The sequence below is a fragment of the Camelus bactrianus genome, chromosome 19 (assembly GCF_048773025.1).
Source record: "Camelus bactrianus isolate YW-2024 breed Bactrian camel chromosome 19, ASM4877302v1, whole genome shotgun sequence".
NCBI lineage: Eukaryota > Metazoa > Chordata > Mammalia > Artiodactyla > Camelidae > Camelus > Camelus bactrianus.
This window is the reverse complement of record NC_133557.1, coordinates 33,619,968-33,646,019: the sequence shown is the minus strand read 5'-3', so window position 1 is coordinate 33,646,019 and position 26,052 is coordinate 33,619,968. Positions and strand designations below refer to the sequence as shown.

General features: G+C 49.7%; 2 protein-coding genes across 5 annotated transcripts in view; both read right to left on the bottom strand.

Annotated features, from left to right (window-relative positions):
* NINL (ninein like) overlaps positions 1 to 17,572 on the bottom strand; it is an 85,010-nt gene extending 67,438 nt beyond the window's left edge. For 2 of the 4 annotated variants that reach the window (XM_074347736.1, XM_074347739.1), the window contains exon 1: positions 6,321 to 6,459. The gene's annotated coding sequence lies outside the window, so the exon portion shown is untranslated. Of the gene's footprint in view, positions 1 to 6,320; positions 6,460 to 17,436 lie in introns of those variants that run through there. The other 2 variants (XM_074347737.1, XM_074347738.1) reach the window with 2 other exon arrangements.
* On the bottom strand, positions 7,366 to 17,568 carry NANP (N-acetylneuraminic acid phosphatase). Its single transcript, XM_074347744.1, has 2 exons — positions 17,437 to 17,568; positions 7,366 to 9,997 (listed from the first exon to the last, which is right to left on the bottom strand). The coding sequence occupies exons 1-2, from the start codon at positions 17,524 to 17,526 to the stop codon at positions 9,341 to 9,343; spliced, it is 747 nt and encodes a 248-aa protein (XP_074203845.1). The 5' UTR covers positions 17,527 to 17,568; the 3' UTR covers positions 7,366 to 9,340.
* Positions 17,573 to 26,052: the final 8,480 nt, after the last annotated feature.

The window sequence follows — 26,052 nt, the reverse complement described above, 5'->3', positions numbered from 1 at the left end:
GCGGGGAGGAGCCCAGACACACCAGGCACGGAAAGCTCTACAGACACCTTCTCCCGGGGGTGCCTGCCAGCATCCAGCGTAACCGCGCCCCGCCACTCACCCAGGAACGGCACCCCATACAAGACAGAAGCCTGGGAGGAAGTGCTGGGCCTCAGGAAGCGGGGCAGCCACGTGTGCTCAGAGAGGGGTCCCCTTGGCGGAAACCGGCCGTTCGAGTGATTCTAGGATAAATGCCTTCTTGAAGTGCTGTCCTATTCCAAGTCACAGAATTTCAGAGCCTTCCAGTACCTGAACTCGCCTTGTCCGTTACCTCGACAGGCCTGGGATACATGTCCCCACCTGACAAATGGAGGAAACAAGGCACACACATTCCAAGTGCAAAGACACTTCAAGGAAGACTTGAGCCAGCCTCCCTCTGAGACGAGACTGGGACATGCCCGCTCCACCTCCTCGGACGCGCCCCTCGCCCACTGTGGACGGGGCGACCCTGAGGGAACAGCTCTTACCAAGATTTGGTGCTGTGGCGATCAACGGGTTAAACACACGGCTCCCAGGGGATATTTTGGAGCTGAACAGCAGGTTTCCACTCCTGAGACAGGAAACCCAGGAAGAGCCATTTGGGGTGGTGGATGGAAGTGAAGACAGAAATCCAGTCTGGAATGTGTTGAGTCTGAAATATCTGGGAGGCATGGAGGTGGAACTGAGCGAAGGCAGCTGGATACCTGGCCGGGAGCAAGATGTGAACTGAGGGACTTAAAAAGACTTACACACAAAGATACTTGAGCACTGTCTTCTTTGCAGACAACAAAGCCAGAGAAAATACCTTATTTCATCAAATCCACAATGCCACTGATTCTCAGCCAAACTACCCAGAAAGAAAAACCGATGTCGAAACTAGACACAACGAACATTAAGACAGCAGTGATGATCAGATGCACCCCAGTTCAGAGTGGCTGTGAAATGAGAGCAGCGCATCTCAGAAAAGACGAAGGACAGTAAGCGTTTACTGGTGGGAGGGATTCAGACTGCAGGGAATCCAGGGTGAACCTCTGTTTCTGTAACTTTTTACTCTGAGTTCATTTCAAATGTACAGAGAAGCTGCAAGAACAGCACAAAGAATTCTCGAATACGCTGTCTCCCCTTTGCCCCTTTTAGCACGTCCATGTTACCATTCTCTCTCCCCTTCCCCATTTCAGACTGAGATTCAGACGTTGTGCCCTCTTCTCCCTAAAAACTTCCATATGTATTTACACTCAAGGACATGGTCACAGGACAGTGATCAAACCTGAGAAATGAGACACTGCTAACATACTATTGGGCCGATTCAACAGTCACACTCAAATTCTGTCCACAGTCCCAATAATGTTCTTTATAGCCACCCCTCCACCCCACCACCAGCAGAATCCAGTCCACAGTTGAGCACTGTATACAGCTGTCAGGTTCCTTCAGTCCTCTTTCAACCAGAGTCTTTCTTTGTGTATCTTGACCCTGAAATTTCTGAAGAGTACAGAGGCCAGTTACTTTGTGGAATGTGGTTCAAATGCAGTTTGCCTCATGTCTTTGCACAGTGCGGTTCAGGTTTTGGTGGGCATACCCCAAAACCTCTTATCAGGAGGTCATCCATGGGATATGAACTTTGACCACTCAGTTAAGAGGTGTCCACAGCAGGGCAGTTATCTTTTATGAGAATTTGAATTAGGAGAATTTTAAGTAGTAAAATCGACAAACATCAAAGTCTGATTTTATGTGTACAATCTGAAATAATGAAAATTCAAAAAGAATTTAAAATGTATCAAGAACTGCCTAACTTCCAAGCCACATCGCTGCAGGAACCATCACCTACTTTTATGCTTTTGCCAGAGAGCAGGACAGACTAAGTATGAATTACACAGGACGCTGCAAGCGTCCTGTTTGAAGCAGTTTTCTGAGGAGTGCTACCAGTGGTGAGAACAGGTCTTCCATGTAGATTATGGGGTTCAGAAACTGGGCATCCATGTTTCTGGCCCAGTCAGAGGGCAAACTCACCCACCCTTGTCCAGATCCTCAGAGAGCAGTGACCTCATCAAAGCCAGACCACAGAATCAGGCACTTGCGCCCAGGGAGCTAGAAGGCTGGGGCTGCCCTCAGCACAGAGGAATCGCTCCCCTGGGGCAGAAGGCACTGCCCTCCCTGCTCTCTCAGGGACACTGAGTCCTCAGTTTGACTCCCTGCCCACACAGGACACGCAGCCCCAGAGCGTGAGGAGAGTCTCTCTGTCTAAGGCCCTGTCATCGTCCTCAGCAGGGAACTGGTGATGCTGCCCACTGCTGTCCGGTTCTGTCTACCTCTGTCAACGCAGCTGAAAGCCAGGAGGCCACGTGGATGGACAGTCCCAGCACCTCCCTCCTCGGGCCACCTGAATGCAGGCGGGTGAGATGTTCTAGATACAGTGAGCTCTCCCTGGGGTATCAGAGCCTGCTCGTCAGATTCTGGGCAGACTGCCTTGTTGACTTTTAAAGAATTTCCAACTTCAATTTATGAAATTCCTGTGCCCTGAAACTAAACTCCACATCAGCAAATGCTCCATTACATTACTTGATATTGGCAAAGTCCAATTTCTTAAGCCATTCACACTATGGCTCACATGGAATTCGGGCTGCCAGATCCCCCACTGCACCTGTCCACGGGTGTCTGGATAGACCACGTAAGTCACACCTCTGAATCAACATGGAAAGTCTTAATTTTTCTTCTTTTATATATATATTTTTTTCTCTTAATGATTTGTCTTTATGTTTGTCAATTGATTTCTTTATTTTTAATGGAGGTGCTGGGGATTGAACCCAGGACCTCGTGCATGCTAAGCATGCACTCTACCACTTGAGCTATACTCTCTCCCCCTAATTTTCTTCTTAATGTACAGAAACGAGCAGTGATGTGCTCGTTTAATGTGCAGTTGTCGAGGCAGTGAGGTATCAGTTTTCAAGATGGGAACCAGGGCGCCCCCCAGCTCAGCGACTACTGTGAGCACCACGTGGAGGAACTTAATTCCAGCACCAAGAACAGAGCCTGCCCGGCACACAGTGAGCGCACAACCAAGATTTAAACACAGCTCATGAAGAGATGGGGGCTGCATTTCTGACCGCAGCACAGCCAGTGGACAAGCCACTCGTGGTGTCCAGGTACAGGGGCAACGCTACCTATGGGGTGAGCCCTCCGGTGGCCAGGCGCCCAAAGCCTGCCTCCTCCCAGCCCCACGCACCCTGCTTCCAGGGAAGTGTGGGGCCTGCTGTAGACGAAGGGGAGCCCTCCTTCACAGCTAGGGACTGGTGCAGATGGCCCAGAGGCCAGCAGGCTTGGTACTCCTCATTCTCAAAGCGAGCCTCAGAAGCCAACCTCTCTCCCTCCGAAGTGACTGAGACAGCCACCACCAGCACGACACTGCAGGAGAGGGACAGTCTGGCCCCAGAGGCTGCTTCAGACTCCTGAAACAAGCCACCCCAAAGCCCTGCCCCCTTCTGGGACCTCTCTGCTTGGTTAAACTAAGACTGAGTCAGGTTTTCCAACACTGGCAGCTAAAAATATAACAGATACCCATTGACAAATACAAAATTCTCCACTAGAAACTTGAAAACCCAGAGATTGTGAAGACTGGCTTCCCGTCAGATCTTTAACAATAACTAGAAATGATGAAACTGATAAACTCCAACACAGCAGAGTCTTAACTTATTAAGCAAAGCAGATCCCAAAGTGAGGTAACTGGGTTACAAGAGCACGTGTCACAGCACAAACGATGTGCCGTTTCCTCTCATGGAAGACAAAATAACTGTCAACACACAACAGCTGGTACGTACCAGAGCTTCCCAGAATCACTGCAGGGCTCGGTTCACTTGAGACCATGCACCAGTCTTGAGAAACGAGAAGGCATCAGCCCTCGAAGTCTAAGGAAGGACAGACAGTCCAGGGTTGAGAGACACAGACAGGGGCAACCAGCAGCACCAGATCCAAGCTCCAACCTCAAGAGGCTAAAAACACAGAATGCTCCAGGAGCCTCTTTTGTCCTTTGGTTCAAAAACAACAACAGTCAGAATCTTTTGGGGGAGAGGTCTCACTGGGATCTCAAGGTTACCCCAAGGATGGGGGAAGGAAAGCCTTCCACTACCACCACCCTCCAAACAGCTCCAGGTAGAGTCTGACCCAAAGTTTTAGCTTCCTGCTTGTGATTAACCAAACTGCTGGCCTTGAGCCTGAATTCCTAATTTGTACTTGGAGCCAAGGACTAAGCTAAGCCTAGATGGAAAGTCCAGTTAGAGCGGGAAGGGCATAGCTCGGTGGTGGAGTAACTGCCCAACACGCACGAGGTCCTGGGTTCAACCCCCAGTCCCTCCATCAATAAATAAACAAACACAATCACCCACCCCCCAAAAAACCAAAAAAAGTTGGGTTACTGCCGATTAGCCTTTTAGGAAATGACCACAGAACCACAGAGCAAAGTGGCCAGGGCACTGGAAACACCCTTCCAGGCTAGAGGCACTGTTCTTTCCAGTCAGGAGCCACACCACGCCCCTGCCTCCACCTCTGAAACTTCTAGAGTTTTTGTCTCCTTTTAGACCCTCTTGAGCCAGGTAAGGAGAGAGGTATTTAGCAACCATCTGTTCATGGCAAGATCCAAAGTAAGCGTCCAAGGGCTCTCTCGCATGTCCCAGTCCCAGTCCCAGTCCCATACACCACATGTGCCATCTTCCAAAACAAAATACAGAACCACCCACTAACCCGCACCGAAAGCCACACACCAGAGAAGGGCAGGATCTGAGCCCTGAAGAGACACAGTACACGTGCAACTCTTCTGTTACTCTATTTCGCACCATCAAATGTTCGTAAGGACCAGGGACAAAGAACAGAAGACACAGTGACACAGTTACAGCACGCCATCAGCTGCCAGCAATGATGTCAGCTCACCCACCTGCGAGTAGCCCTGCAAAGCACAGTGTCTGGAATAAATATGAGCTGGAGAAAAAATTTTCCACCAAAGTTTACACAAACTCCTCAACTGAAAAAAGGTTAAACCAGAACTTTCTGCCTATAAAACGTTCTCTTTTTAGCTGGATAATGTTAAATTAATCTGAAGCTCAGGTTCTTTGGAGAAGGCTTGCTATTTCACCATTCTGCAAAAAAAGACTGTGCTCTAGTTTCTACTGAATCTGAGCTACAGGTAAACACACGTCCCACTGTTACACGCCAGTATAGACCACTTTGATTTGTAATAGTTTAAACCACCTCAGATGACGTGTAAACCACAGAAAAGGGCAGCACAGCATGGTGATACCCACTATCCTGTCTTCGCTTTTTTTTTAATATACACTTAAGTCTTTCACATGGTTCATAAAACCGAGAGGCTGTTGACTCAGTATTCTGTTTAACAGGCAGTTTTAACTGTCATTATTTTTTAGTTTTTATTATTTTGGGGGGAAGGCAACTAGGTTTATTCATTTATGTATTTAAGGGAGGTAGTGGGGATTGAACCCAGGACTCCGAGCACGTGCTCTACCACTGAGCTATACCCTTCCCTCCTCATTACTTCTTTTTAAATTTTCTGCTTTAAAAAGCACTTGAAGTCCGATGAGGAAAACCTGGAAATCACCACAGCGGCCTCTGAGGAGCAGCTCCCGGTCGCTCGCAGCCGCCCCGCCCTGTGGACAGGGCCAGCGCAGGGCCCAGGGTCCACAGGGCCCACAGTGGGGCCGCGAGCACCACTCTCCCCGCCGAGCCCTCCAGCTCCGCAGCTCTTGCCCGGACCCGCTCCAGTTCACAGCTTGGCCTATGGCTCCGGGAGCAGGAAGAACCGAGCGACCTTCTTCACTTCCATCCTGCGAGCGGAGCTCCCAGGAATCAGCACTAACCCCAGGGCAGGACTTGTGGGACCGGTGACTGAGGCACCGGCGGGAGGAAGGGACCTTCTGCAAAACTATTCACAACAGGCAAAGCCGGCAACGCGCCCTCCGTCCCGGAGTGCGGGTCCGCGTTCCTAACAGGTTTCCCAAGTGCAAACTCGTAACGCAGCGGAAGGACGCCGGCAGGTCCCGGAGCTCCTGCGCCGTGGGAATCTCACTCAGAGCGCGTCCCCTGCAGGAACGACGCCAGCGGCCGCTCGCAGGGCCCGCCCGGCCGCGACCCGCGCCGAGCGCCCGCCCGCCGGCCGCTGAGCCGAGGCTCCGGAGCGCCGGCCCCGCCGCGCCCACCCCGCCCCCCAGGGTCTCCGGGGTGCGGGCCCCAGTCCCGAGGCGGAGCGAGGCGCGGGGCCCTGGCACCGGGTCCCCACTAGCCCACCCCCGGCGCCCGCTCACCTGGGGGTCGGGGCGCCTCCGGTTCCGCCCGCACGCAGACAGGACGAGATCGCCGGGCGGGCGCTCGCCTCCCAGCCGCGTCCCGCCGCCGCTCTTTGTGTCTGGAGGCCCCGGCGCCGCGCTCCTCCCGGCCCGCAGGCGCCGCGCTGCTCTGGGCGCGGGCGGCGGGGCGGGGCCGGGTGGTGGGTGGAGCTGGCGGGCGGGGCCAGAGGCCGCAGGGCCAAGGCAGGCGCGGGGCCGGAGCGGAACCGGCGTAGGTGGGCCGTACCCGCGGCCACCGAGCGGGAGTCGGGGCGTGGCCGGGGCGGAGTGGGCGTGGCCGGGGCGGAGTGGGCGGGGCCGGGCGGGGACCTGGGGCCCGTGGGGCGCACGGGGCCGGTGGGGCCGCGTGGGGAGAGTGCGGGGTGGCTACTCGAGAGCCGACGGGGTCCCCGCAGACCGGGGTGGGGGGGTGTCTCGGGAAAAGTTTAGAGCCTCAGGGAGTGAACCCTGGGGCTGACCTCGCTGATCTGTGTGAGTGATGCTCCCTTCACAGGTCTTGGCCTCGCATCCTCCTCCGGTAACAACCCCGGGAGGTTGGTCAGGCCATACCCCAATTCACAGTTGAGACACTTTAGGTTATTGCCTTCCATCATGTATTCAATCAATAAATATTTACTGAGCACCTACTAATGCCAGGCATTGTCCTAGGGGCTGAGAACAGAGCAGTGACAATGAGCATAGGGCGTTGGCAAAAAAAATCCCTGCCCCTGGGCGGGGAGAGTATAGCTAAACCAAATACCCCTGTACCTGAAGAAACTGTCTTTCCTACAATACTTAACACCCACTGGGTCCTGGGCACCACTGTATCTAAGATGCTTGTGCATCTTAGATGGTACATACATGTATGAGATCAGAAACCGTCCACCTCCGTCAGTATTCCAGGTACAGTGCACTCTAGGCCTTCCTCTGTACAGTGTTTGGGGGACCCTGTGGACAACTGAGAATTTATGGCTTTCTGAGTATACCACTATGAGGAATCTACAGATAAAAAACAGACAAAACATCATTGTTATATCACTTTTTTAATCTTAAGAAATATTACTCTAAAACAAAAACATCATTAAGAAAATAATAGGTCATTCCAAGATTTCTTAATATCTTCTGTAACATTCCACTCAGAAGGCAGAAAATCACAAAGTTCTTCCCTAAGGAAGGGTGCAAATGGAATGTAATACTGCATTACTGCACTGTTTAGAATACAAACTGAAGACGAGGAAACTCAGTTATATCATTCCCCCCAGCTCACTTCTGCGGAAGAACGGCAGCTCGACATCCTGGGTGCTCTGGCCGCGGCCCACAGCTGTGACCTTGGATCAGTGATCCCAGTGATCCTCCTCAGTCAGCATTAAGGATGCGCCGTGCTTACACTTGTCCTGTGGGAGGCGTCCTCCGCATCACACTCTGATCCACCACAGAAATCACACACACAACTATTCTGTCACGATCCTCCTACCTAACAATTTTAAACCAGCTAAGGTAGAACTGAGGTCACATAGGCTCCGCGCCAGGAAGAGCTACACGGGAACCACTCCCTGTTCACAAACATCCAGCTTCAGAGTGACAGCACCCTGGACAGTCAAGGACACAGTCACATTTTAAAAAAGGAAGAGTGAGAAGTCAACAGGCATAAGCACCAGTGGCAGAGAATCCTGCTCTTGGCAGGATGCTTGAAGGAGCCACGGCTGTATGTATCCTAGCAATCTAACATTTTACACTGGTAGTTCCTTACACAAAAGTAAAAAAAAAAAAAAAACCCAAATAATTTTTTTCCTTAATTAACCGTTTTACTCCAAGTTTGGCTGGTAAAATCATGAGACTTGCTAGCCTAATGGTCTTGAGAAAATTTTCTAGTTGCAAGATGCCTCACTGTGGAGTCATTAATTAGTAGGCTCAAAGCAAACCCTGAATTGGACAAATTTGTGAAACAATGACGTATTTCCCCAAATTTGAAAAACAGGAGATTGAAGGCAGATGTTAACACCAAACAAAGCCCAGCAAGTGTTAAAATGGCACCCTGGAATTGGTTCGTAGCAAAACCTAATTTTCTACTAGTTCTCATCATGTGGTTGAGCTCTTCAGTCAGCAGACGACAGGTAGGGCAGCAGGATTAGCAGCACCGAACAATTCCCCTCCGATGTAGCCACAGAAGGGAAAAGATTTCTGGTGCCAAGTGCTGGCTCTCATCCTTAGCAAAGCAGGCCAGTCCCTCAATCCCACTGTGTGCCTGGGAGAGATAGCAAAAGTAGTTCCATAAGAGGCAAAGACTAACAGGAACCTCAAAGCTCACTCAGGAAAGACGTGAAAGTATCATGGAAAAGGAGCACCATGCTGCTGATTTTAACAGCTTTTTTACTGGAGGAATTTGTTGGTCATGTCTACAGCATAGGAAAATTACCCCCCTGCAAAGGTAATGCAGAAAAATTAGATTCATAGGAGGGGTATACATTCAGAGTAGGGAAAAATATGGTGCATGTTATAAAAACAGAAAATATGAAAATCATTTCACTATGAAATGTCTGGATTTGCATGTGACTTGGTATTTATTTCATATTAACCAGATCCAACTGCTCTAATAAATCTCTATCATATATGTTTTAGAATACCTATTTTTTAAAAAAATACATTTTCAAGCCAAAACATAAAATCTGTGTTTGTGTGTCCATGTATAAGTTATCCTCCCTGGTATCTTCCTGGATCCAAGATGCTAAGAGATTAATAAAATAATTTTTTAAAAAATCTCAAGCCACAGATTAACAAATAAGACTTCCTCAAGTTTTTTGGTTGACACCACTAAAAGTAACTTGTATTAATACACTCTGAATTTTCAGGTATAAATACCAGTCAATGGTTGGCTGGCCATTAAATGACAAGTATAATTATTCCAGAACTGGGTCATAGTATATAGAATGCCTTAACTTTTCTTAGGTGAAGCTCTGTAATTTGACCCTAAAATTCCTAAGCACGCCCCTTTCTGTGCTCTAAGCTGACACACTGACTCTGCAGTCTATACTCTGTAAGAGAGCAGGTAATTCCAGCACAGAAGAAACTATATAATGCGGCATGGGGGATGACTTCAATGGCACTGTTCCATTTCTGTTTATCCAGACCGTTGCTTTCAGCCCGGCATTGAGGCCTCCTTGAATATCGGTTTCTAGGGTGTCCCCAACCATCACGCAGTCCCCAGGCTGGACTCCCAGAAGATCACAGGAGTAATAAAATATGGAAGGGGCTGGTTTCTCCTCTTCCTGTTCTCCACCTACAACAATAGCATCGAAATAGGACTGACAGGCACAAGCCTCGATCTTCTCCCTCTGTGTCTGTCTTTCTCCATTTGTTAATAAAAGCAGGCGGACTTCCTTCCGAAGTTCAGTGAGCATGGCTTTGACATCTTCCGCTAGTGTCATATGCTGTAAACGTGTAGATTTCCACAGGAAATAACATTCTTCGGCCAATTTCCTATTGGCTGCACCACCTTTTGTTTCCTGGATCGCTTCCTCCCAGTGTGAAGTCCTTAGGTCAGTAATGCACATATTGGAAGGATGAAAACACTCCTTGCTGAGTTTAACCTGAACTTTGTCACAGATGATTTCGGCCTCTTCTTTGTACTGGTATTTTGATTGTAAGAGCTTTATCACCTGAATAAGGGAAAATAACTCCATCAGCATACTCCATGTCTTTAACACTCATGCCCTGAGAAGCTGTGAGGCTACAAACCCAGAGCAGAGACAGATTTTAACTCCACTCCTCTGTCTTAAAGAAGCTCTATTACCACACCATTTCTGGTGGGAATTAGTCTTAATTTTCCTCCAATTCTTTGTTTGTTTTTTGGGGGGAAGGTAATTAGGTTTGTGTATGTATGTACGTATGTATGTATTTATTAATGGAGGCATTGGGGTTTGAACACTGGATCTTGTGCCTGCTAAGCTCGCTCTACCAAGAAGCGACACCCTCCCCCCAAACTGGTCTTATTTTTAAAGACTACCAGAGTGAAGATCTCTCAGCCCCTCCAGACAACTCATTCTTTTTGCTAAAACCAATCTCTATCCTAAGAAGATTATTTATATATAGCTAATAAAAATCCTTCATTGGCAGTTTAAGTCTACTGTCTTTCATTCTGGTCATGAACACATAAAAATAAAATGACTTATATTTAGTAAAACATTCAAAATTTCTTTCTTTTTTTTTTCTAAAGGTTCCACCCTTCTCTTTTTATTTATTTTTAAAATTTATTTTGGGAGGAGGTAATTAGCTTTTTTAAATTTATTTTTTAATGCAGGTACTGGCAACTGAACCCACGACCTTGTGTGTACTAAGCACACACTCTACCACTGAGTTACACCCTTCCCCCTTTTCAAGTGTCTAACAACTAATACTTAGACACTTCCCAGAAATACTACTAGTTCACCTAACCCTTCCTCTCCTTATGTTTGGAGGTCTAAGTTAACATCATATAAAAGGGGACCCAACCCTATACTTTTAAAAACACGTGTATGTACCTCTAATGGAATCAAGCATGTTCTGTGATTTCAGCAGTTTAATGCCAGTGCTTCTCCCAAACTTAGTTTTCGAGAGTAAAAAACCTCAAGTAGTTCTGAGTCCCTGTCTTGGCCACACGGGCTCTAGACCCCTTATCACAGCCCCTTTTGTGCTCCCACAGCTCCTTCCTGGTTGTTTGTTAGCAGGTTCTTATCCCCTTGGCCTGTCTCCTAGCATTTACCAAGACCCTAACTTGGCAGCAGGATGCCCAAGGCTCACATACATTGTTTCTGATCGTGTCTACACTCTTCAAGGGAGATCCCTTTTTGAGATGAGGGACTGGAAGGTCAGGACTGTTAATAACTGGCCCCAGCTGAGGTTTAACCACATACTTGCCTACCTCCAAAGGCCGTACGCTTGCCTTTGCACTACTGGACCAGGCACTGGAGACTGGACATCATGACCTCATCTGGTGGGGAAAATCACCACCGCAAATGCTGGGCTGAGCGCCTTGACAGGCACACGAAAAAGTGCGGAAATAAGGAGCAATCCTAGGGTCGTCGGGCATGGAAGGCAGAGAAGGCACCTTTAAACCAAGGAGTTACCGAGCCTCGAAGGTGGAGATGGGAGGAGGTTTGACATTCCAGACATAACAACAGCACAATGACAGAACCTGGAATTTTGTGAACTGGGAAAGGCAGCTGAGTTCAGGCACAATGGAAGGCATGTGAAGGAGATGCTAAGAGGTGAGGCTGGAGAGGCTGCAGTGGATGCTGCCCCGATTCCCTGGCACGCGCTACCCTACACATGCCAATGGCTTCATACCGCATGGACTTGGGCTTCTCTGCCTGAGAACTTCATTTGGCCAAGGGGCACCCATGTGTATAGGCTGAAGCCAGAGTATAGCCCTAGAAGCAGGCCTCAACCAGTTAGAGGCAGAAACTGGTGTGCTTCCAGTCACAGAGAACAAACTTATGGTTACCAGGGGTAAAGGGAGTGGGAAGGGATAAACTGGGAGTTCGAAAATTGCATCTCTTGGGGAGTGATGGAAATGTTAGCTATCTTGATTGCGATGGTGGTTTTGCGGGTGTATACATCTACCAAAGTTCACCAAATTGTACATTTTAAATATGTGTAGTCTACTGTACAGGAATCATACCACAATAAACATGTTAAAAAAATACTTCTTCCAAGCTTTCAGGATCAAATTTTGAAAAAAAGGAAAATGAAATGGACATGCCTCTTGGGAGGGCCACGTAAAGCACAAAGCATGTCTGCGTGCTGACTCCCAGAGTCCCCCACTGTTCATACCGTTCCCTGCTCATTAATACAACCTGTCTGAGATTCCTTCCCTTCCCAGTCTTACTCTGTCACTCCCCTTCCTGGGATCCTACCCTACGGGAACTACCTGCACTTGAAGTCCCTGTCTTGGGGACATCTGGAGAAAGGCAACCATGCCAAGGAGATTTTGGATCTTTGCAGACGAGTGCAGTACACTTAACTGGGACTAAAAATTGTCTGTTGTTGAAGGAAAGCAGTGAAATAAGTTCAACTGTGTTGCCCTAAACTCTACAGGGAATAAATGAGCTGCTAGTCACAGCAGACACTCTATTCACCTCCTGAACAGGGGAACAGCTGAACAGACACATTCTTCCTTCAGAGTATGAGAAGCACGTCACAGGTAAAGGGAACAGTTCTCAGGCTATGTGTGCTACTCGGCAAATGTAAGAGTTAAAAAAGGTCCTGCCGGTCTGAGAAAAATGTATCAGCCCTAGGAGTTCTAGACGAAGGCAAAACACTGACACTTGTTGCTTTTTAAAGTTAAATTTCAATGAACAAATTCAGCTTATTCCATCTTCATAGTGATGTCACCGTCTTTTCCAGCAATGTCAACTGAACTACTCTTGAGGTACGACTGAAGGTCACTCTAAAGTCCTTAGCAACACTACTGATACACAATAAAAGGACACAGGCCTCTAGGACTCCACAGGACTCTCGCTGAAACAGGGCCTGGCTCAGTTAGTTAGTAAATGAGACTCCCAACAGAGATCCCACTGCCTGGACGCCGCAACTGGTGACTCATTAAGCACATTCTTGGGCTCTGAAAGAGTAGACTGGCCCACCTCAAAGGGGAGACTCTTTGTAAAGGCATATTGCCCCCCCAGGTTTCAAGCCTGTTTCCCAACTTTGCCGTTTTGTCACACAGCGACTAGTTACATATTCTTTTGGAATAACAAGCAGCATTTTAGTATCAGTGACATCTTTGGTGGGGGGGGGGGCATTGTGTATCAGTCATTCACATATTACTATCAGTTCAAACAGAACTAAAGCCTAAGGTGCAGGAGTGTACATGACTAGTGAGAACTCCCTAACGTCTGCACTGGGAGAACAGCGTTGTATCTGAACTGGGGCTGGAGGAAAAAGATCTTGAATTTAGAGGTATGATGACATTTTCTACTTCAAAACTCTACTTAAGGGTAGAAACACAAAAAAAGGAAACTCTTCTACCTCCGGCTCTCTGGACCCAGAATTAAAGTTAATCCTATCAGTACTAATGCTTAGCTGTGATTTAAGAGGACTTTTTGAGGGCTAGTGTGGGAACCATGTAACATTTTATAGCATATGATTATGATATGAAGTGGCTGAATTCCAAATGACACTAATTTAAAAAGACATGCTCACAAAGCATGACGGCTGCATACAGACTAACAATTCAAGTGGTGTTTGTTATTTTTAGTTCAAGTCTTTATTTAAAAATCATCTACTCAATGAGGCCTGATCTGACCAACCTATTTTAAAATTTTAGTTTTCTCCCCTCCATTTTTTCTAATACACTTATAAGCACGTTTATTATGTTCACTGTCATCCCCACTAGATAGTAAACTCAAAAACACAGAAATCTTTTTTGCTTTTCTGTAGAAGGCTTCCTAATTTTCTATAGAAGGCTTCCTCTTGAGTAGTGACATTGAAAGACAGACCTGAAGAGGGTAGAAAGAAATAACTTTCCCAGATGATCAAAAAAAAAAAAAAGTTAGAACTGCCAAAGCATTACTGAAGAAAAAGAATGAAGCTGGAGGAATAACTCCCCCAGACTTCAGACAATACTACAGAGATACAGTCATGCATGGTATTGGTACAAAAACAGGCACATGGATCAGTGGAACAGAATAGAGCCCAGAAATGGACCCACAAACTTTTGGCCAATTAATCTTTGACAAAGGAGGCAAGAACATAATACAATGGAATAAAGACAGTCTCTTCAGCAAACAGTGTTGGGAAAACCGGACAGGTGCATGTAAATCAATGAAGTTAGAATACTCCCTCACACCATACACAAGAATAAACTCAAAATGGCTTAAAGACTTAAACATAAGACAAGACACAATAAACCTCCTAGAAGAAAACATAGACAAAACATTATCTCACATACATCTCAGCAATGCTGTCCTACGGTAGTCTACTCAAGCAATAGAAATAGGAGCAAAAATAAACAAATGGGACCTAATTAAACTTACAAGCTTTTGCACAGCAAAGGAAACCATAAGCAAAACAACCACCTACGGAATAGAAGAAAATATTTGCAAAAGATGAGACTGACAAGGGCTTGATCTCCAAAATATATAAACAGCTCATATGACTTAATTAGAAAAAAACAAACAACCCAATCCAAAAATGGGCGGAAGACATAAACAAGCAATTCTCCAATGAAGACATACAAACGGCCAATGGGCACATGAAAAAATGTTCAATGTTGCTAATTATCAGAGAAAAGCAAATGAAAACTACGAGGTATCACCTCACACCAGTCAGAATGGCCATCATTCAAAAGTCCACAAATGACAAGTGCTGGAGAGGGTGTGGAGAAAAGGGAACCTTCCTACACTGTTGGTGGAAAACAGTACAGAGATTCCTCAAAAGACTAAAAATAGACTTACCATTTGATCCAGCAATCCCACTCCTGGGCATATATCCAGAGGAACCTTAATTCAAAAAGACACCTGCGCCCCAACGTTCATAGCAGCACTATTTACAATAGCCAAGACATGGAAATGACCTAAATGTCCCTCAACAGCTGACTGGATAAAGAAGTTGTGGTATATTCATATAATGGAATACTACTCAGCCATAAAAACGACAACATAACATCATTTGCAGCAACATGGATGTCCCTGGAGAATGTCATTCTACGTGAAGTAAGCCAAAAGAGAAAGAAAAATACCATATGAGATTTCTCATATGTGGAATCTAAAAAAAAAAGAAAAAAGAAAAGAAAAAGACTAATGAACATAAATACAAAACAGGAATAGACTCATAGACATAGAATACAAACTTCTGGTTGCCGGGGGGAGGGGGGTGGGAAGGGACAGACTGGGAGTTTGAAATTTGTAGATACTGACAGGTATATATAGAATAGATAAACAAGATTATACTGTACAGCACAGGGAAATACATACAAGATGTTGTAGCTCACGGTGAAAAACAATGCAACAATGTATAAGTGTATGTTCATGTATGACTGAAAAATTGTGCTCTACACTGGAATTTGACACATTGTAAACCAACTATAACCCAATAAAATAAAATTTTTTTAAAAAGTTAGAACGGATATAAATAATCTGTATGACTCCTCCCCAAGCCGCAGGCAATGGCTGGACCTTTCCCCCTTCCTGCTTCATAAATCATTCAGATTTAGGAAAGCTGACATATTACTTTTGAACAGACCAACATTTATGGGTGTTGTGTTCTTATGTGATAAAGTGATCCTCGTATAGTTAATTCTGCACATTTCATAGAATATTCATAAAGGAAATGGTAACAGAACCAAGTCTGGAGAAATGGAGAACCATCCATCCAGCATTCATTTAATATTTACCATGTTTCAAACATGATGAATAAGACAATTTTTCCCTCTTAAGAGTTTTTCCCTCACTATTTAGTTGTAGGCATCTCAGTAACAAAAAATAACTGCAACATCCTTTGACAAGTGCATTAAAAGATATCTGAACAAAATACAGAGCTGGTATAAGGGAGGGTGTAAAGACCAGGGAGGAATACCATCTGATTTTTGTTTTGGAAATTTCACTGTGGTAGGAATGTAGAGGAAGAACTGGATGTGATAGGCCTGGAATCAAGGCAGCAACAGTCTCAATGACAGACACGTCCAGTTTTAACTAAGACAAGGGCAGGGTTAGGGGCAGACTGGGTGACAAGGTGGATGGCAGCACAAATCTGAAACACTGGATACTATGTACTTCCCACACATTATATTAAACCTAGTTGACAGGGTTACTGAGGACTAATATCACAATTCAAATTTTATAATGAAGATTTGAGACTTTGATGGTTAACTTGTTCAGGTGCTTTGAGCTAGGTAATGAGAGCTGTGATTCAAACTCAAACGTCTGATTTTAATGCCTAAACTCTTGGTCTATAGCAAGAATTGGACTAAAACAAGCATTTAATCACAAAACACTGGATGTGGCCTGCCAAGTACATGTAGGTAAGCGTGTACTGTCTGCAGCTAGAGATACTGGAGGCAAGACAGCACAGGGTGACGCCCCTAGGGGCAGCGCCAAAGGCATGGGGATGGAAGGGATGGTCAACAGTGTTTAATGCTTCAGTGAAGCCAGTAAGACAGACTAACGTCCAGTGATTCTGGCACTTTGGGAAGTGCCTAAGGACGGTGAGTCTACTTCGTTCCAGAGGCAAAAACAAAAGATACATTGTAAAGGATTTGTGAATAAGCAGGAAGTAGAAACATGGAGATAATGGGTACAGATTTGTCTTCAAACACATGGCTGTCAAGAGAGGTAAAATCTTGTGGCAGAAGGGGCCAAGGGGGGCGTTCTTTTTAAAGTATTGGACAGGTCTGAACGCGCAGCAGGGGCGGAATGCACCAAGGAAGGGTGAAGACGCTGAGGGTTAGGGAGATAAAAACCTCAGGGTTGGAAGGATTAGTTGCTGAGAGTGGGTTTTTCCGATCTGATAACCCTTAGTTTTCTCCTTGAAGCTGAAGGCAGAGGAAAGAAAGCAGGGCTGGCTTAGCCGCTCGAAGAGCACAGGAAGGTCTGAAAGAGCACCAGTGGGCGCAGAGGAGAGGCCGCTGCTGAGCAAGCCCCGCGAAGCGCGGACCGGAGCTGAGCGTCCCCTCAGCAACCTCCAGAGGGCCACGCCCCTGGCAAGGACAGCGGGGGGCTTCCCGCGGAGGAAACTCGAGTCGCCAGAAGGAAGGCCTGCCTCCCGGGTCCAGAGAAGACCACCCTCCCGCGGTCAGTCCCGGCAGAACGCCAGCGCCTCGCGGCGCGGCCGCCCTCCGTGCGCGGGGGCGACTCTGCCCTCGTGGCAGCTCAGCAACATCCTTCCGGCCGCCCGAGCGCCGGGCGGCCGTCAGCCCCCGCCCCGGCTCCGCCCGCGCGGGGGGGAACCAGGGCCTCCGGGACGAGAGCCCCCACCCCGGGGGGAACCAGGGCCTCCGGGATCAAGGGCCTTCGGGAACCAGGAGCCCCGGCGCCACGCAAGCCAACGGGGCAGTGGGCCGGGGCCTGAGGGGTCGAGGGCGCCTGGCCCGCCGGAGGGGGCGCGGGAGCCGGGACGTTACCTCCAACATGCCCTTCCGACTCGCCCCGGCGGTGTCGATGAGCGTGTTGTCCAGGTCGAAGAAGACCGCCCGCACCCGGCTCAGACCCATGCCGCCGGCCGCCGCCCGCGCAGGCGCGATGCGGGCCCACCGGCGTGGGAGACGCGGGCGGAGCCTCGGCCCCTCGACCCTTCCGCGCTGTTTCGGGGAACTCCCGCGAGACGTCTCCCTACCTGAGCGCCGGCGAGCCGCGAGTTCCCGCGAGACTTCGGCATCGCGGTCTCCGGGCGCGCGGGGGCGTCCCGTCGTCGCGGTGCGAGCGGTTTCCTCAGCCGCTCGTGTGCGGCCGGTGCTCGGAAGTGCGGCCTCTGCCTTCGCGCCTGTCCCCGCTCGTCTCTTTCCTCCTTGTGCCCTCCTTGGGGGAGGAGGGCGCCAGGCTGCCGGGGAGCGGGTTCCTGGGCCCGGGACGCCCGGGAGGAGACGGAAGAAGCGGCCTCCCAGCCCGGTGGGGGTGTCCTCGCCCGCGGAGCGGCCGGCGGCGCGGGAGCGTCCGTCCGAGGCCGCGCCTCCGTGGGAGGGTTGCGTTCCGAGCTCGGAACGTGCGGCCCGGCCCGCCGAGCTCGCGCGGCCGGGGTGTGGAACCGCGTCGGCGCCGGAGGCGGGCAGCCCGGGTCTGGAGGCCCTCGTTTGGCGGCGGCGTCTGAAGACCAACGTGTGTCTGCCTCGGCGGCGCTTCCTGAAGCCTCGGTTCCCGGGGGACTCGGTTGCAGCCAGAGGCCGAGGCACCTGGAGAGGCCGGTGACCCTCCCTCCCGAGGGCAGTGACCCTGTGCCTTCTGCCGTCGGCGGAATCTGGTTCCTGGGCCGGGCCTCGTGTTCTGTCCGCGCCGTCGGTGCCGGCGACCCCTGACGTGTGGCGCTGCGGCCGTCCCCAGGGACCAGGGATTGCCCGCCCGGTGTAGCAGGGCACAGGCCGAACTTGGCCTGCTCCCTGGTTTTGTTGGATCAGTGAGCTGAGTGGCTTTTTATAGCTTTTAAAGTAATGGAAAAAATCAAAGGGAGCGTATTCGTGACACGTGGAAACTAAATGAGATCCAGGTCTTAGGTCCACGGGTAGTTTCACAGGGGCCCGGGCCCACCTCATTTACAGATTGTCTTGCTGCCTTTGCCCCACAGTGACAGAGTCGGCACTGAGGCCACGGGGCCTGCAGGGCCGAAAGCAGCGGCTGTCTGGAACTTGGTGGAAAAGATCTGCCCGGCCCTGCGGCGCCCGCCGACTGCCGGGCTGCTGACGTCCGGCGGGTCTGGACCAGCTGTGTCTGCGGTACCAGGCCTCCTCCGGCCGCGCGGACTGCAGTGTCCGCGTTTTGGGACAGTATCACAGTTGACCTCTTTGCTGCTGTGGGAAGTAGGCGAATATCCATTCCTCAGAAGCAGGACTCTGGTTACCCTGTTGACGTGCAGAGCTAGTCTATCAATACTGGTCATTTAGATTAGCAGTTAGACGAAAGTATGAGCGCATTGGTTGCAGTTACTTTTTTAATTGCCTGAATTGTCAGGATGAGTATTGCATAAAACTGCTTATGGACACATGAAGTTTATAGGATTGGAGCGATTTTCCTCCTTTCTCTTTTTTTGATGTGCACATAGAGTTTATTGACCTGGGCGCAAATCCAAAGTCAGGATCCACAGCAATTGCGTGTGTCATCAGTCCTCCTGGTTTGAGGGGTTGGGGTGTTTGACAGGGTTCCCTGCGTGACAAGTACTCTAGTCCACTTCTGCTGCTTGCAGGGGGGTGATGGCCAGATACAGTGTGCTGATGACCGTTGTTTCTTCTAGTGAGATGTCTCCAGGTTTTCAGACGTTGCAGTTAACATTTGTGAACCAGTGAATTTTCCCGTGCACTTTAAGGCAGTGAGATGCACAAGCTTATAGATGGGCCTCAGGTTATTAAGTGGTCAGCTTGACAGAGTTGACACTAGAGGATGTTTTCACACTTGCAGGAAGCAAGGTCAAAGTAAAAGATTAATAATTGTGAGACTTGATGAAGGAGCACAAGTGAAAACTAAACTACAGCACTTGCTTTTCCCACGTTCTGCAGAACGGCACCGCTGCTGTGCAGCTGCTTCCACCCAGCATCCACCCTGCCTTTTCCGTCCTGCCCTAGGGAAAGTCTTTTTCAGACCCTTCCCACCCACCTCATGTGCAAGTTCGTCGCAACTGCATGACTTCAAAAGAGAGTGCTGGGGGACACACGGAGGGGCCAGAGCCGCAGGTGGTAAAAGAATTTACCAAGAGCAAGAAGTTTAAGAACAAAGGAAAAGGTTAATAGTTAAGCTGCTGTAGGCAACAGCGGGCCGCATAGGTTCCTGCATGCCCATCGAGTGTGAACGTGCAGGACCTTTTATCAGCGAAGGGGCTGGGGACACAAAGGGCGGGCGGAACAGCCTTCTGGCTGGCGGTAAACGAGATGAGGTGCTCTGGTACACGGGAGGATAGTGGACTTACGGCTCCAGGAAGGTGGAGACGTTGGCTGACACCAGCAGGGGAGTGGGATTTATGACTCCGAGAAGGAGGAGACTTGGGCTGAGATGAGTCATTTCCATTTCCAGGGTGGTCAGTTCTGCTGAGGCAAACCCCTGTCAGGAGCTTGTCTTCCACAGAGGGGCGGGCAGACACCCCAGGGCTGGAAGCTGGGGCCGTGCGGCCTCGGCAGGCACCAGCTGTCCTGGCAGAGGTTTGCCCCATGGGCTCAAGGTTTTCCCAGGATGGGCCATTGCTTAGCTGACAGGACAAAACAGAAACCACCTGGAGAGAGTCTCGCAGGCCCCACTCCACCTGCCCAGCTGTCACCAGCTGTCCCCTCCCCTGCCAGACGGCCTTAATGTGAGCCGCCCCTGCTGCCTGTGTGGCTGAGCCTTCAGCTGTTTGCTAGATGCCCCGCTCTTTCTTAGGGACATCTTTTCAGCAGTTCTTCCCTCTCTGCATCAGCAGCGCCCTCCCACCGTTGGACCCACTCCTCTCACTCACAGCGCTGTGCTGAAACTCCTCTGGAAAGTCGCCAGGGGCCTTCACTTGCTAAATCCAGTAGCCATTCCCTGGGCTTGCCTTCTTGTCCTGTCAGCATCTTCCCATCTAGCTGGCCCCTTTCTCGTACATACGCTTTGTTCGCTTGGCTTTCAGGACACCACACTTCCTTAATTTTCTTTTTTGCTCCTGACTACTCTTCATAATCTCCTTTGCTGATGCCTCATCTCCCTGACTTTCTGGTGTTAGAGGGCCCCAGGGCTGCCTCACTACACTCACTCCCTCAGAGAATCTCCTTCATTCACTTTCATGACTTTAATTACCATTTATAAGGGGGTGGGTAGAGCTCAGTGGTAGAGCACGTGCTTAGCACGCGTGAGGTCCTGGGTTCAATCCTCAGTGCCTCCATTACAAAACAAACAAACTTACCCCCCCCCAATATCCCCCCAAATATCATTTATGTATAAGCTGATGACTCATAAAATGCTATCTCCCCTGATCCCTTAGGAACCATCTTGGCAGAGAATAGGAAAATAAATAAAGCCATTGACCATTTTAGAGGCAGTCAGTCACACCTGTATTTTAAGAAATGCAAATCCAAACTACAGTAAGATGTCATTTTTATATATAGGATAACCAAAAGTTAAATGTCTAAGTTATACATCAATAAAGCTGATTATAAAAACAAAACAAAACACAAAAACAGCTTCTCTACAACCTGGACCATCTGATCCCAGGTATGTTACATAAAGTAAAAACAATATTTAACACCTTTATTATAGTATGATTCCTGTACAGTAAACTACACATATTTCCTATGTACAATTTGATGAATTTTGATAGATGTATACGCCCATGAAACTACTACCACAATCAAGGTAGCTAACATTTCTATCACTCTCCAATCAAGAGTTGCAAATTTTGAATTACCAGTTTATCCCTTCCCACCCCCTGTACCCCGTGGTAACCATAAGCTTGTTCTCTATGTCTGTGAGTCTATTTCTGTTTTGTTAGTAAGTTCATTTGTGACCTTTTTATAGATTCCTATGTGAACATCGCATGGTATTTTTCTCAGAAAGTAAAAATTATTTCGGCTTACTAACACACTATGTCTTCCTCTGCAAAATGGAGATTCCAATCCTAACTTACAAGTTGGTTAAGAGGATAAAATATGGCAATAATTGTAAAGCCAGGACCTAGGAGAGGACAGTTGTTCCATAAATGCTAATTGAATCTTTTTTTTTTTCCCTACAAGACCTGGTCTACACCAGGAATGCATCAGCCTGAGTAAAGTGCTGAGAGAAGGAATGTTGGGACAATGATGGAGATGTCCTAAATGAGGGCACAAGGTCTAGGGAATATTCCTCACAAAGACGCCTGGTTATCTGCGAACGAGCTGAGGCTCTGAGCCCCAGAGGGGACAGTGCAGGTCACAAGATGTCAGACACAAGCGAAGGACACCCACCATTGTCTGGAGCAGAGAAGGCCTTGTAGGAAGGCAGTAGATAAGGAGCACCCACCGGAGCCGGGCTGTCCTCCCTTTCCCCAGCAGAGTCCTCTCCTGGGTGGGCAAGGGACTGGAGGAAGTAGAGCCAGGGGCTAAGAAAGGGTGTGACCCTCAGAATGTCCTTGGAAATTCCCAAGCCTGGGAAATGGCCTCCTCTTTTTTCTTTTTTCAAGTATTAATCCTGCCAGAGAAGAAAAGAACCATGGGCAGCTTCCTAAGAATAGACCCAGAGTGTATGTGTAAGATCAGCCTGTCCTGACGCGATACTGACACAGAGCAGAAAGTTCATTCTCTTTGTGCCTCTGGAATAAGGAGATTTCACTGTCAGTAATATCCAACACGTATGGAACATTAAGTATACACCTCAGATGGTTCCCGGTGTTATACAAGATTTCCTCATTCAGTCCCCACAAGGACCCTATGAAGGAGTTATTTTTCACCCATCTTTTTCAGGTGAAGAAACCTGGCACAGTTTAAATACCTTTCTCAAAGTGATGGCACCCAGGTCTGCAGTCTCGCTGTGGAGGGCACGCTCTTAACCAGTAGGCATGGCTGTGACAATTCTCAGTGTGTGTACAGGTTGGGGACTTGGGTCAAACCAGATTAGTTGCAAGGGAATGTGTTACAACTGCTTGAAGGATTCATGGGATACATCTGGGTTCTGTTTATGATTTTTCCATAAAATATCAAAGCTGTTGTTACTGAACCCAAGTTTGTATGCCTGATGCACAGTGAGGCCAAAAAATACCGAAACGTCGGCGTTTGGAGCAGAGAAAGGTTTATTGCTGGGCTGAGCAAGGAGATCTGGTGGCTCATGCCCCCAGAACCCCAAACTCCCCGAAGGGTTTCAGCTGAGCAATTTTTAAAGGCGGCTGAGGGAGGAGCGTCCCTGGGTGACCAGCTGTGCACAATTCTCTGTATGGCCTTAGGCGCCAGAAGGTCTGGGGGCTGTGTGCCCATGATCGTCCAGTAGTTAATTTCTTCCATTTGATGGTGGTTTTTAGCATGAGATACTATTATCTGGGTCCTTCAGAGAGGAGCTACAGCAGAGGACATGAGAGAGGGGTCTGCCTCGGGAAGGCCCCACAGGGTCCTGCTCAGTTACACTGTTATTTGGTGATTAGCCCACAGCCCCAGGGACACTGGAACAAATGCACCAGCCCCCACTTAAAATACGTGGGCAGACACAAATAGCCACCTTTTGTGTGATTTCATTGATAGGGAACGTCCAGGAGAGGTAAAGACACAGAGAGAGAAGGGATTGGGGGGTTGTCGGGGGCTGGGGAGGGAGGAGGGGGAGTGTGTGCTTTAGATTCAGGGTTTTACTTGGAGGAATGAAGTAGTCTGAAACTAGACAGTGGTGATGCTCGCACAGCATTGTGAATGCACTTATTGCTCCTGAATTGCACAATTTAATAGGGAAAAAGTAAATTTTATTACTGTAAACTTAAAACATAAAAAATAGATGACACCATAAATAACATAAAAGAAAAAGAGGAAATTACAGAGAACCCAAACAAAAATAATGCCAGGGGAAGGGAAGTAAAGTTCAGGTGTGGGTGTGGGATGACGGTGAGAATTCAGAGATGACGGTGCTAGTGGCTGCAGGGGCGACTCAGCCCGTGGGGATGGTGATGCCCGAATTGGCTCTGGATCGCCTAGAGGTGCAGGTGCAGGTGCGGGCACAGGGTCTCCCTGCAGAGCTGGTGGAATATGGCCCAGCTCTGGGTCTCCTGCAGGAGCAGGCGCAGCCCCTCCTTGCTGGCGTGGTGTTTCCTCATCTCGCTCTGGGTCTCCTGGTGGATCGAAATCTTCCTTTTTTGGGTCTCTGGCATTTTCCCCTGCCCCTACCTCCTCTGGATCTGTATCTGTTGGAAGTGAGAACTTTAAGTCTCGTGGAAGTGCTAAAGCTGTGAGAGAGGAAAAATTTACCCACATGCCTCCCTTTCCATGTGCCTTTTCAAGGACAGAAATCTTCCCAGAGCTTTCCAGACAAGTCCCACCCAGGAACTGCCCACAGGATGTGTTCTGTGACTGCATTCCACCAGATGGCTGGTCTGAGGCCTGTCTTTGCTCTGGTCCCAACAGCAGCCTCTAGGGACTCCCTGTGTGGCCCAGCCCTCACCCCTCCCTCACCTACACACATGCACCCAGCCCCGCCCTTCTCACCTTCGGGTTCTGCTGCAGTGGGCTCCAGGTCCTCCAGCTGACTTACCAGGAGGTGGGCATGGTGCTCCAGGTTGGAGCCAGGTGTGCTGAGCTGCCTGTCAGCCCTGGGCAGGACCCTGGGAGTGGCCTGGGTGGTGTCTGGGCAGGAGGCCTGCCCTGTTCATCTCTGGGCCATGGTTCTGGGCACCCCTATGTGTCCACACTCACTCGGATCCTGCACTGGCCCTTGGCAGTGTGGCGCTCCAGCCCCTCACTTGGTGGGGTGGAGTGGGTGTCCCCGTCCACCACCAGCTCCTGTCCGATCTGCGGCGTGGGGCTCTGCAATGACAGTGACCGGCAGCTGGCCCGGCCTGGAGGTCTCAGAGCCCTGCCTGGCCAGCTTCACGGCTGCTTCTGCCCGCTCGACCCTCTGCTGCCAGATCAGGCTCAGACCTCGATCTGCCCAGGTAGTCACCCAGGAGGGAAGGGACACACCCAGAGGGCTTGGGCTCCACCTCGGGCAGAAGGGCCCTGCCCTGGCTCTCCATGTCCCAGCCAGCCAGCTTTGACCTGGGTTGTGGACATGACCAGCCCCTCAGGCCTCTGACCCCTCCTCAGCCTGCTCATGCTTGAGGCAGATCTCCCCGCATGACCACCCCACCTCCACCATCCAGGAAGGGGACGTAGGGCTACCCGGGTGGGAGCCGAGTGGTGGCCTGGCCTGGGCAGGCCTGCCCTGGGCCTCCCTGTGTTACCTTTGGGTCCCTCTGGGCAAACAGCCAAAGGCATCTGGGGTGAGACCTGACCCCAACATCTGCAGCATTGGTAAAGGCCCTCGGTGCAGGCTTTCCTGAGACCATGGCTGCAGGATATTGGGACACAACAGAACATGTCTGAGTGTTTCCAACCAAGTGAGCTGGGGAGGGGGCTTCTCTAGAAAGTGGGTGCCTGGTGACTAGGTTCCAAGTTCTGTTGAGCTCTATTGTCCAGGGAGTGAGGTCGCTTCCTGGGGTCCCCTTACCCAAGCTTCCTCCTTACACAGAGCTCCCCAAGGGCCTTTCTGGGTGGCTGACTGCTCACCTCCCACCCCGCACCATGTCCACACACAGTGACACCAAGCCAGCCCACCCCACAGCCCTGGGGAGGCCTGGGTGCAGCCAGGGCCGCAGCTCTGAGGACACAGCTGGGTTCAGACCCGGCTCCCCCAACTCAGCAGTGCTGTCACCCTGGACAAGCCACCTGCCTCTCAGAGTCTCCCCAGTCCCCCATCGGCACTATGGGGGTCATTCTGGTTTGTGCTTCCTAGGGAAGCCATCATGTCTCTAGACCTGTAAACACCTCCTGCACCTGTCACCCCCGTGGGTTGGCATCACAGGGAGCTCATGCACAGACTCAGCAAAGGAAGGGCCCCACAGAGGGCTGGTGGAACGCAGAGCACACCCCATACAGGCCGGGGTCCACCCTGGGGTCTGGGGAAAGTCACTCTCCTTGCCGCCTGCTTCCCAGCTCCCTGTTGCGGGGGTTGAAATTAAACACAACTCTGACATCGTCTGCTTGGGCATGCAACCTCCTAGGTCATTCTGTCCTGTCAGATCCAGGCCCAGTGCCCCATCTCGGCCTCTGGGATGGGCTGCCCCACAGTGACTCCCTGCTTGTTTGTCTTCTGGTCACACGTCCTTGTGTGACCCCCACAGCCTCCCCTGCAGGGTGGATGGACATTGGGCCCGGGTTCTGACATGTAGACTGACTTGTGAAAATGTGCGTGACTTCCATTCATTCCAGCTCCAGTGTTCATTCTCTCTCTCTCTCTCAATGCCTCTCTCTCTGTCTGTCTTGCCTCTCTCTGTTTCTCTCTCTCCCTCTGCCTCTCTGTGTTTCAGTCTGCCTGTCTCTTTCCTGTATGTATGTGTTTGTATATATATAAATGTGTGTATATATATGTGTGTGTGTGTGTGT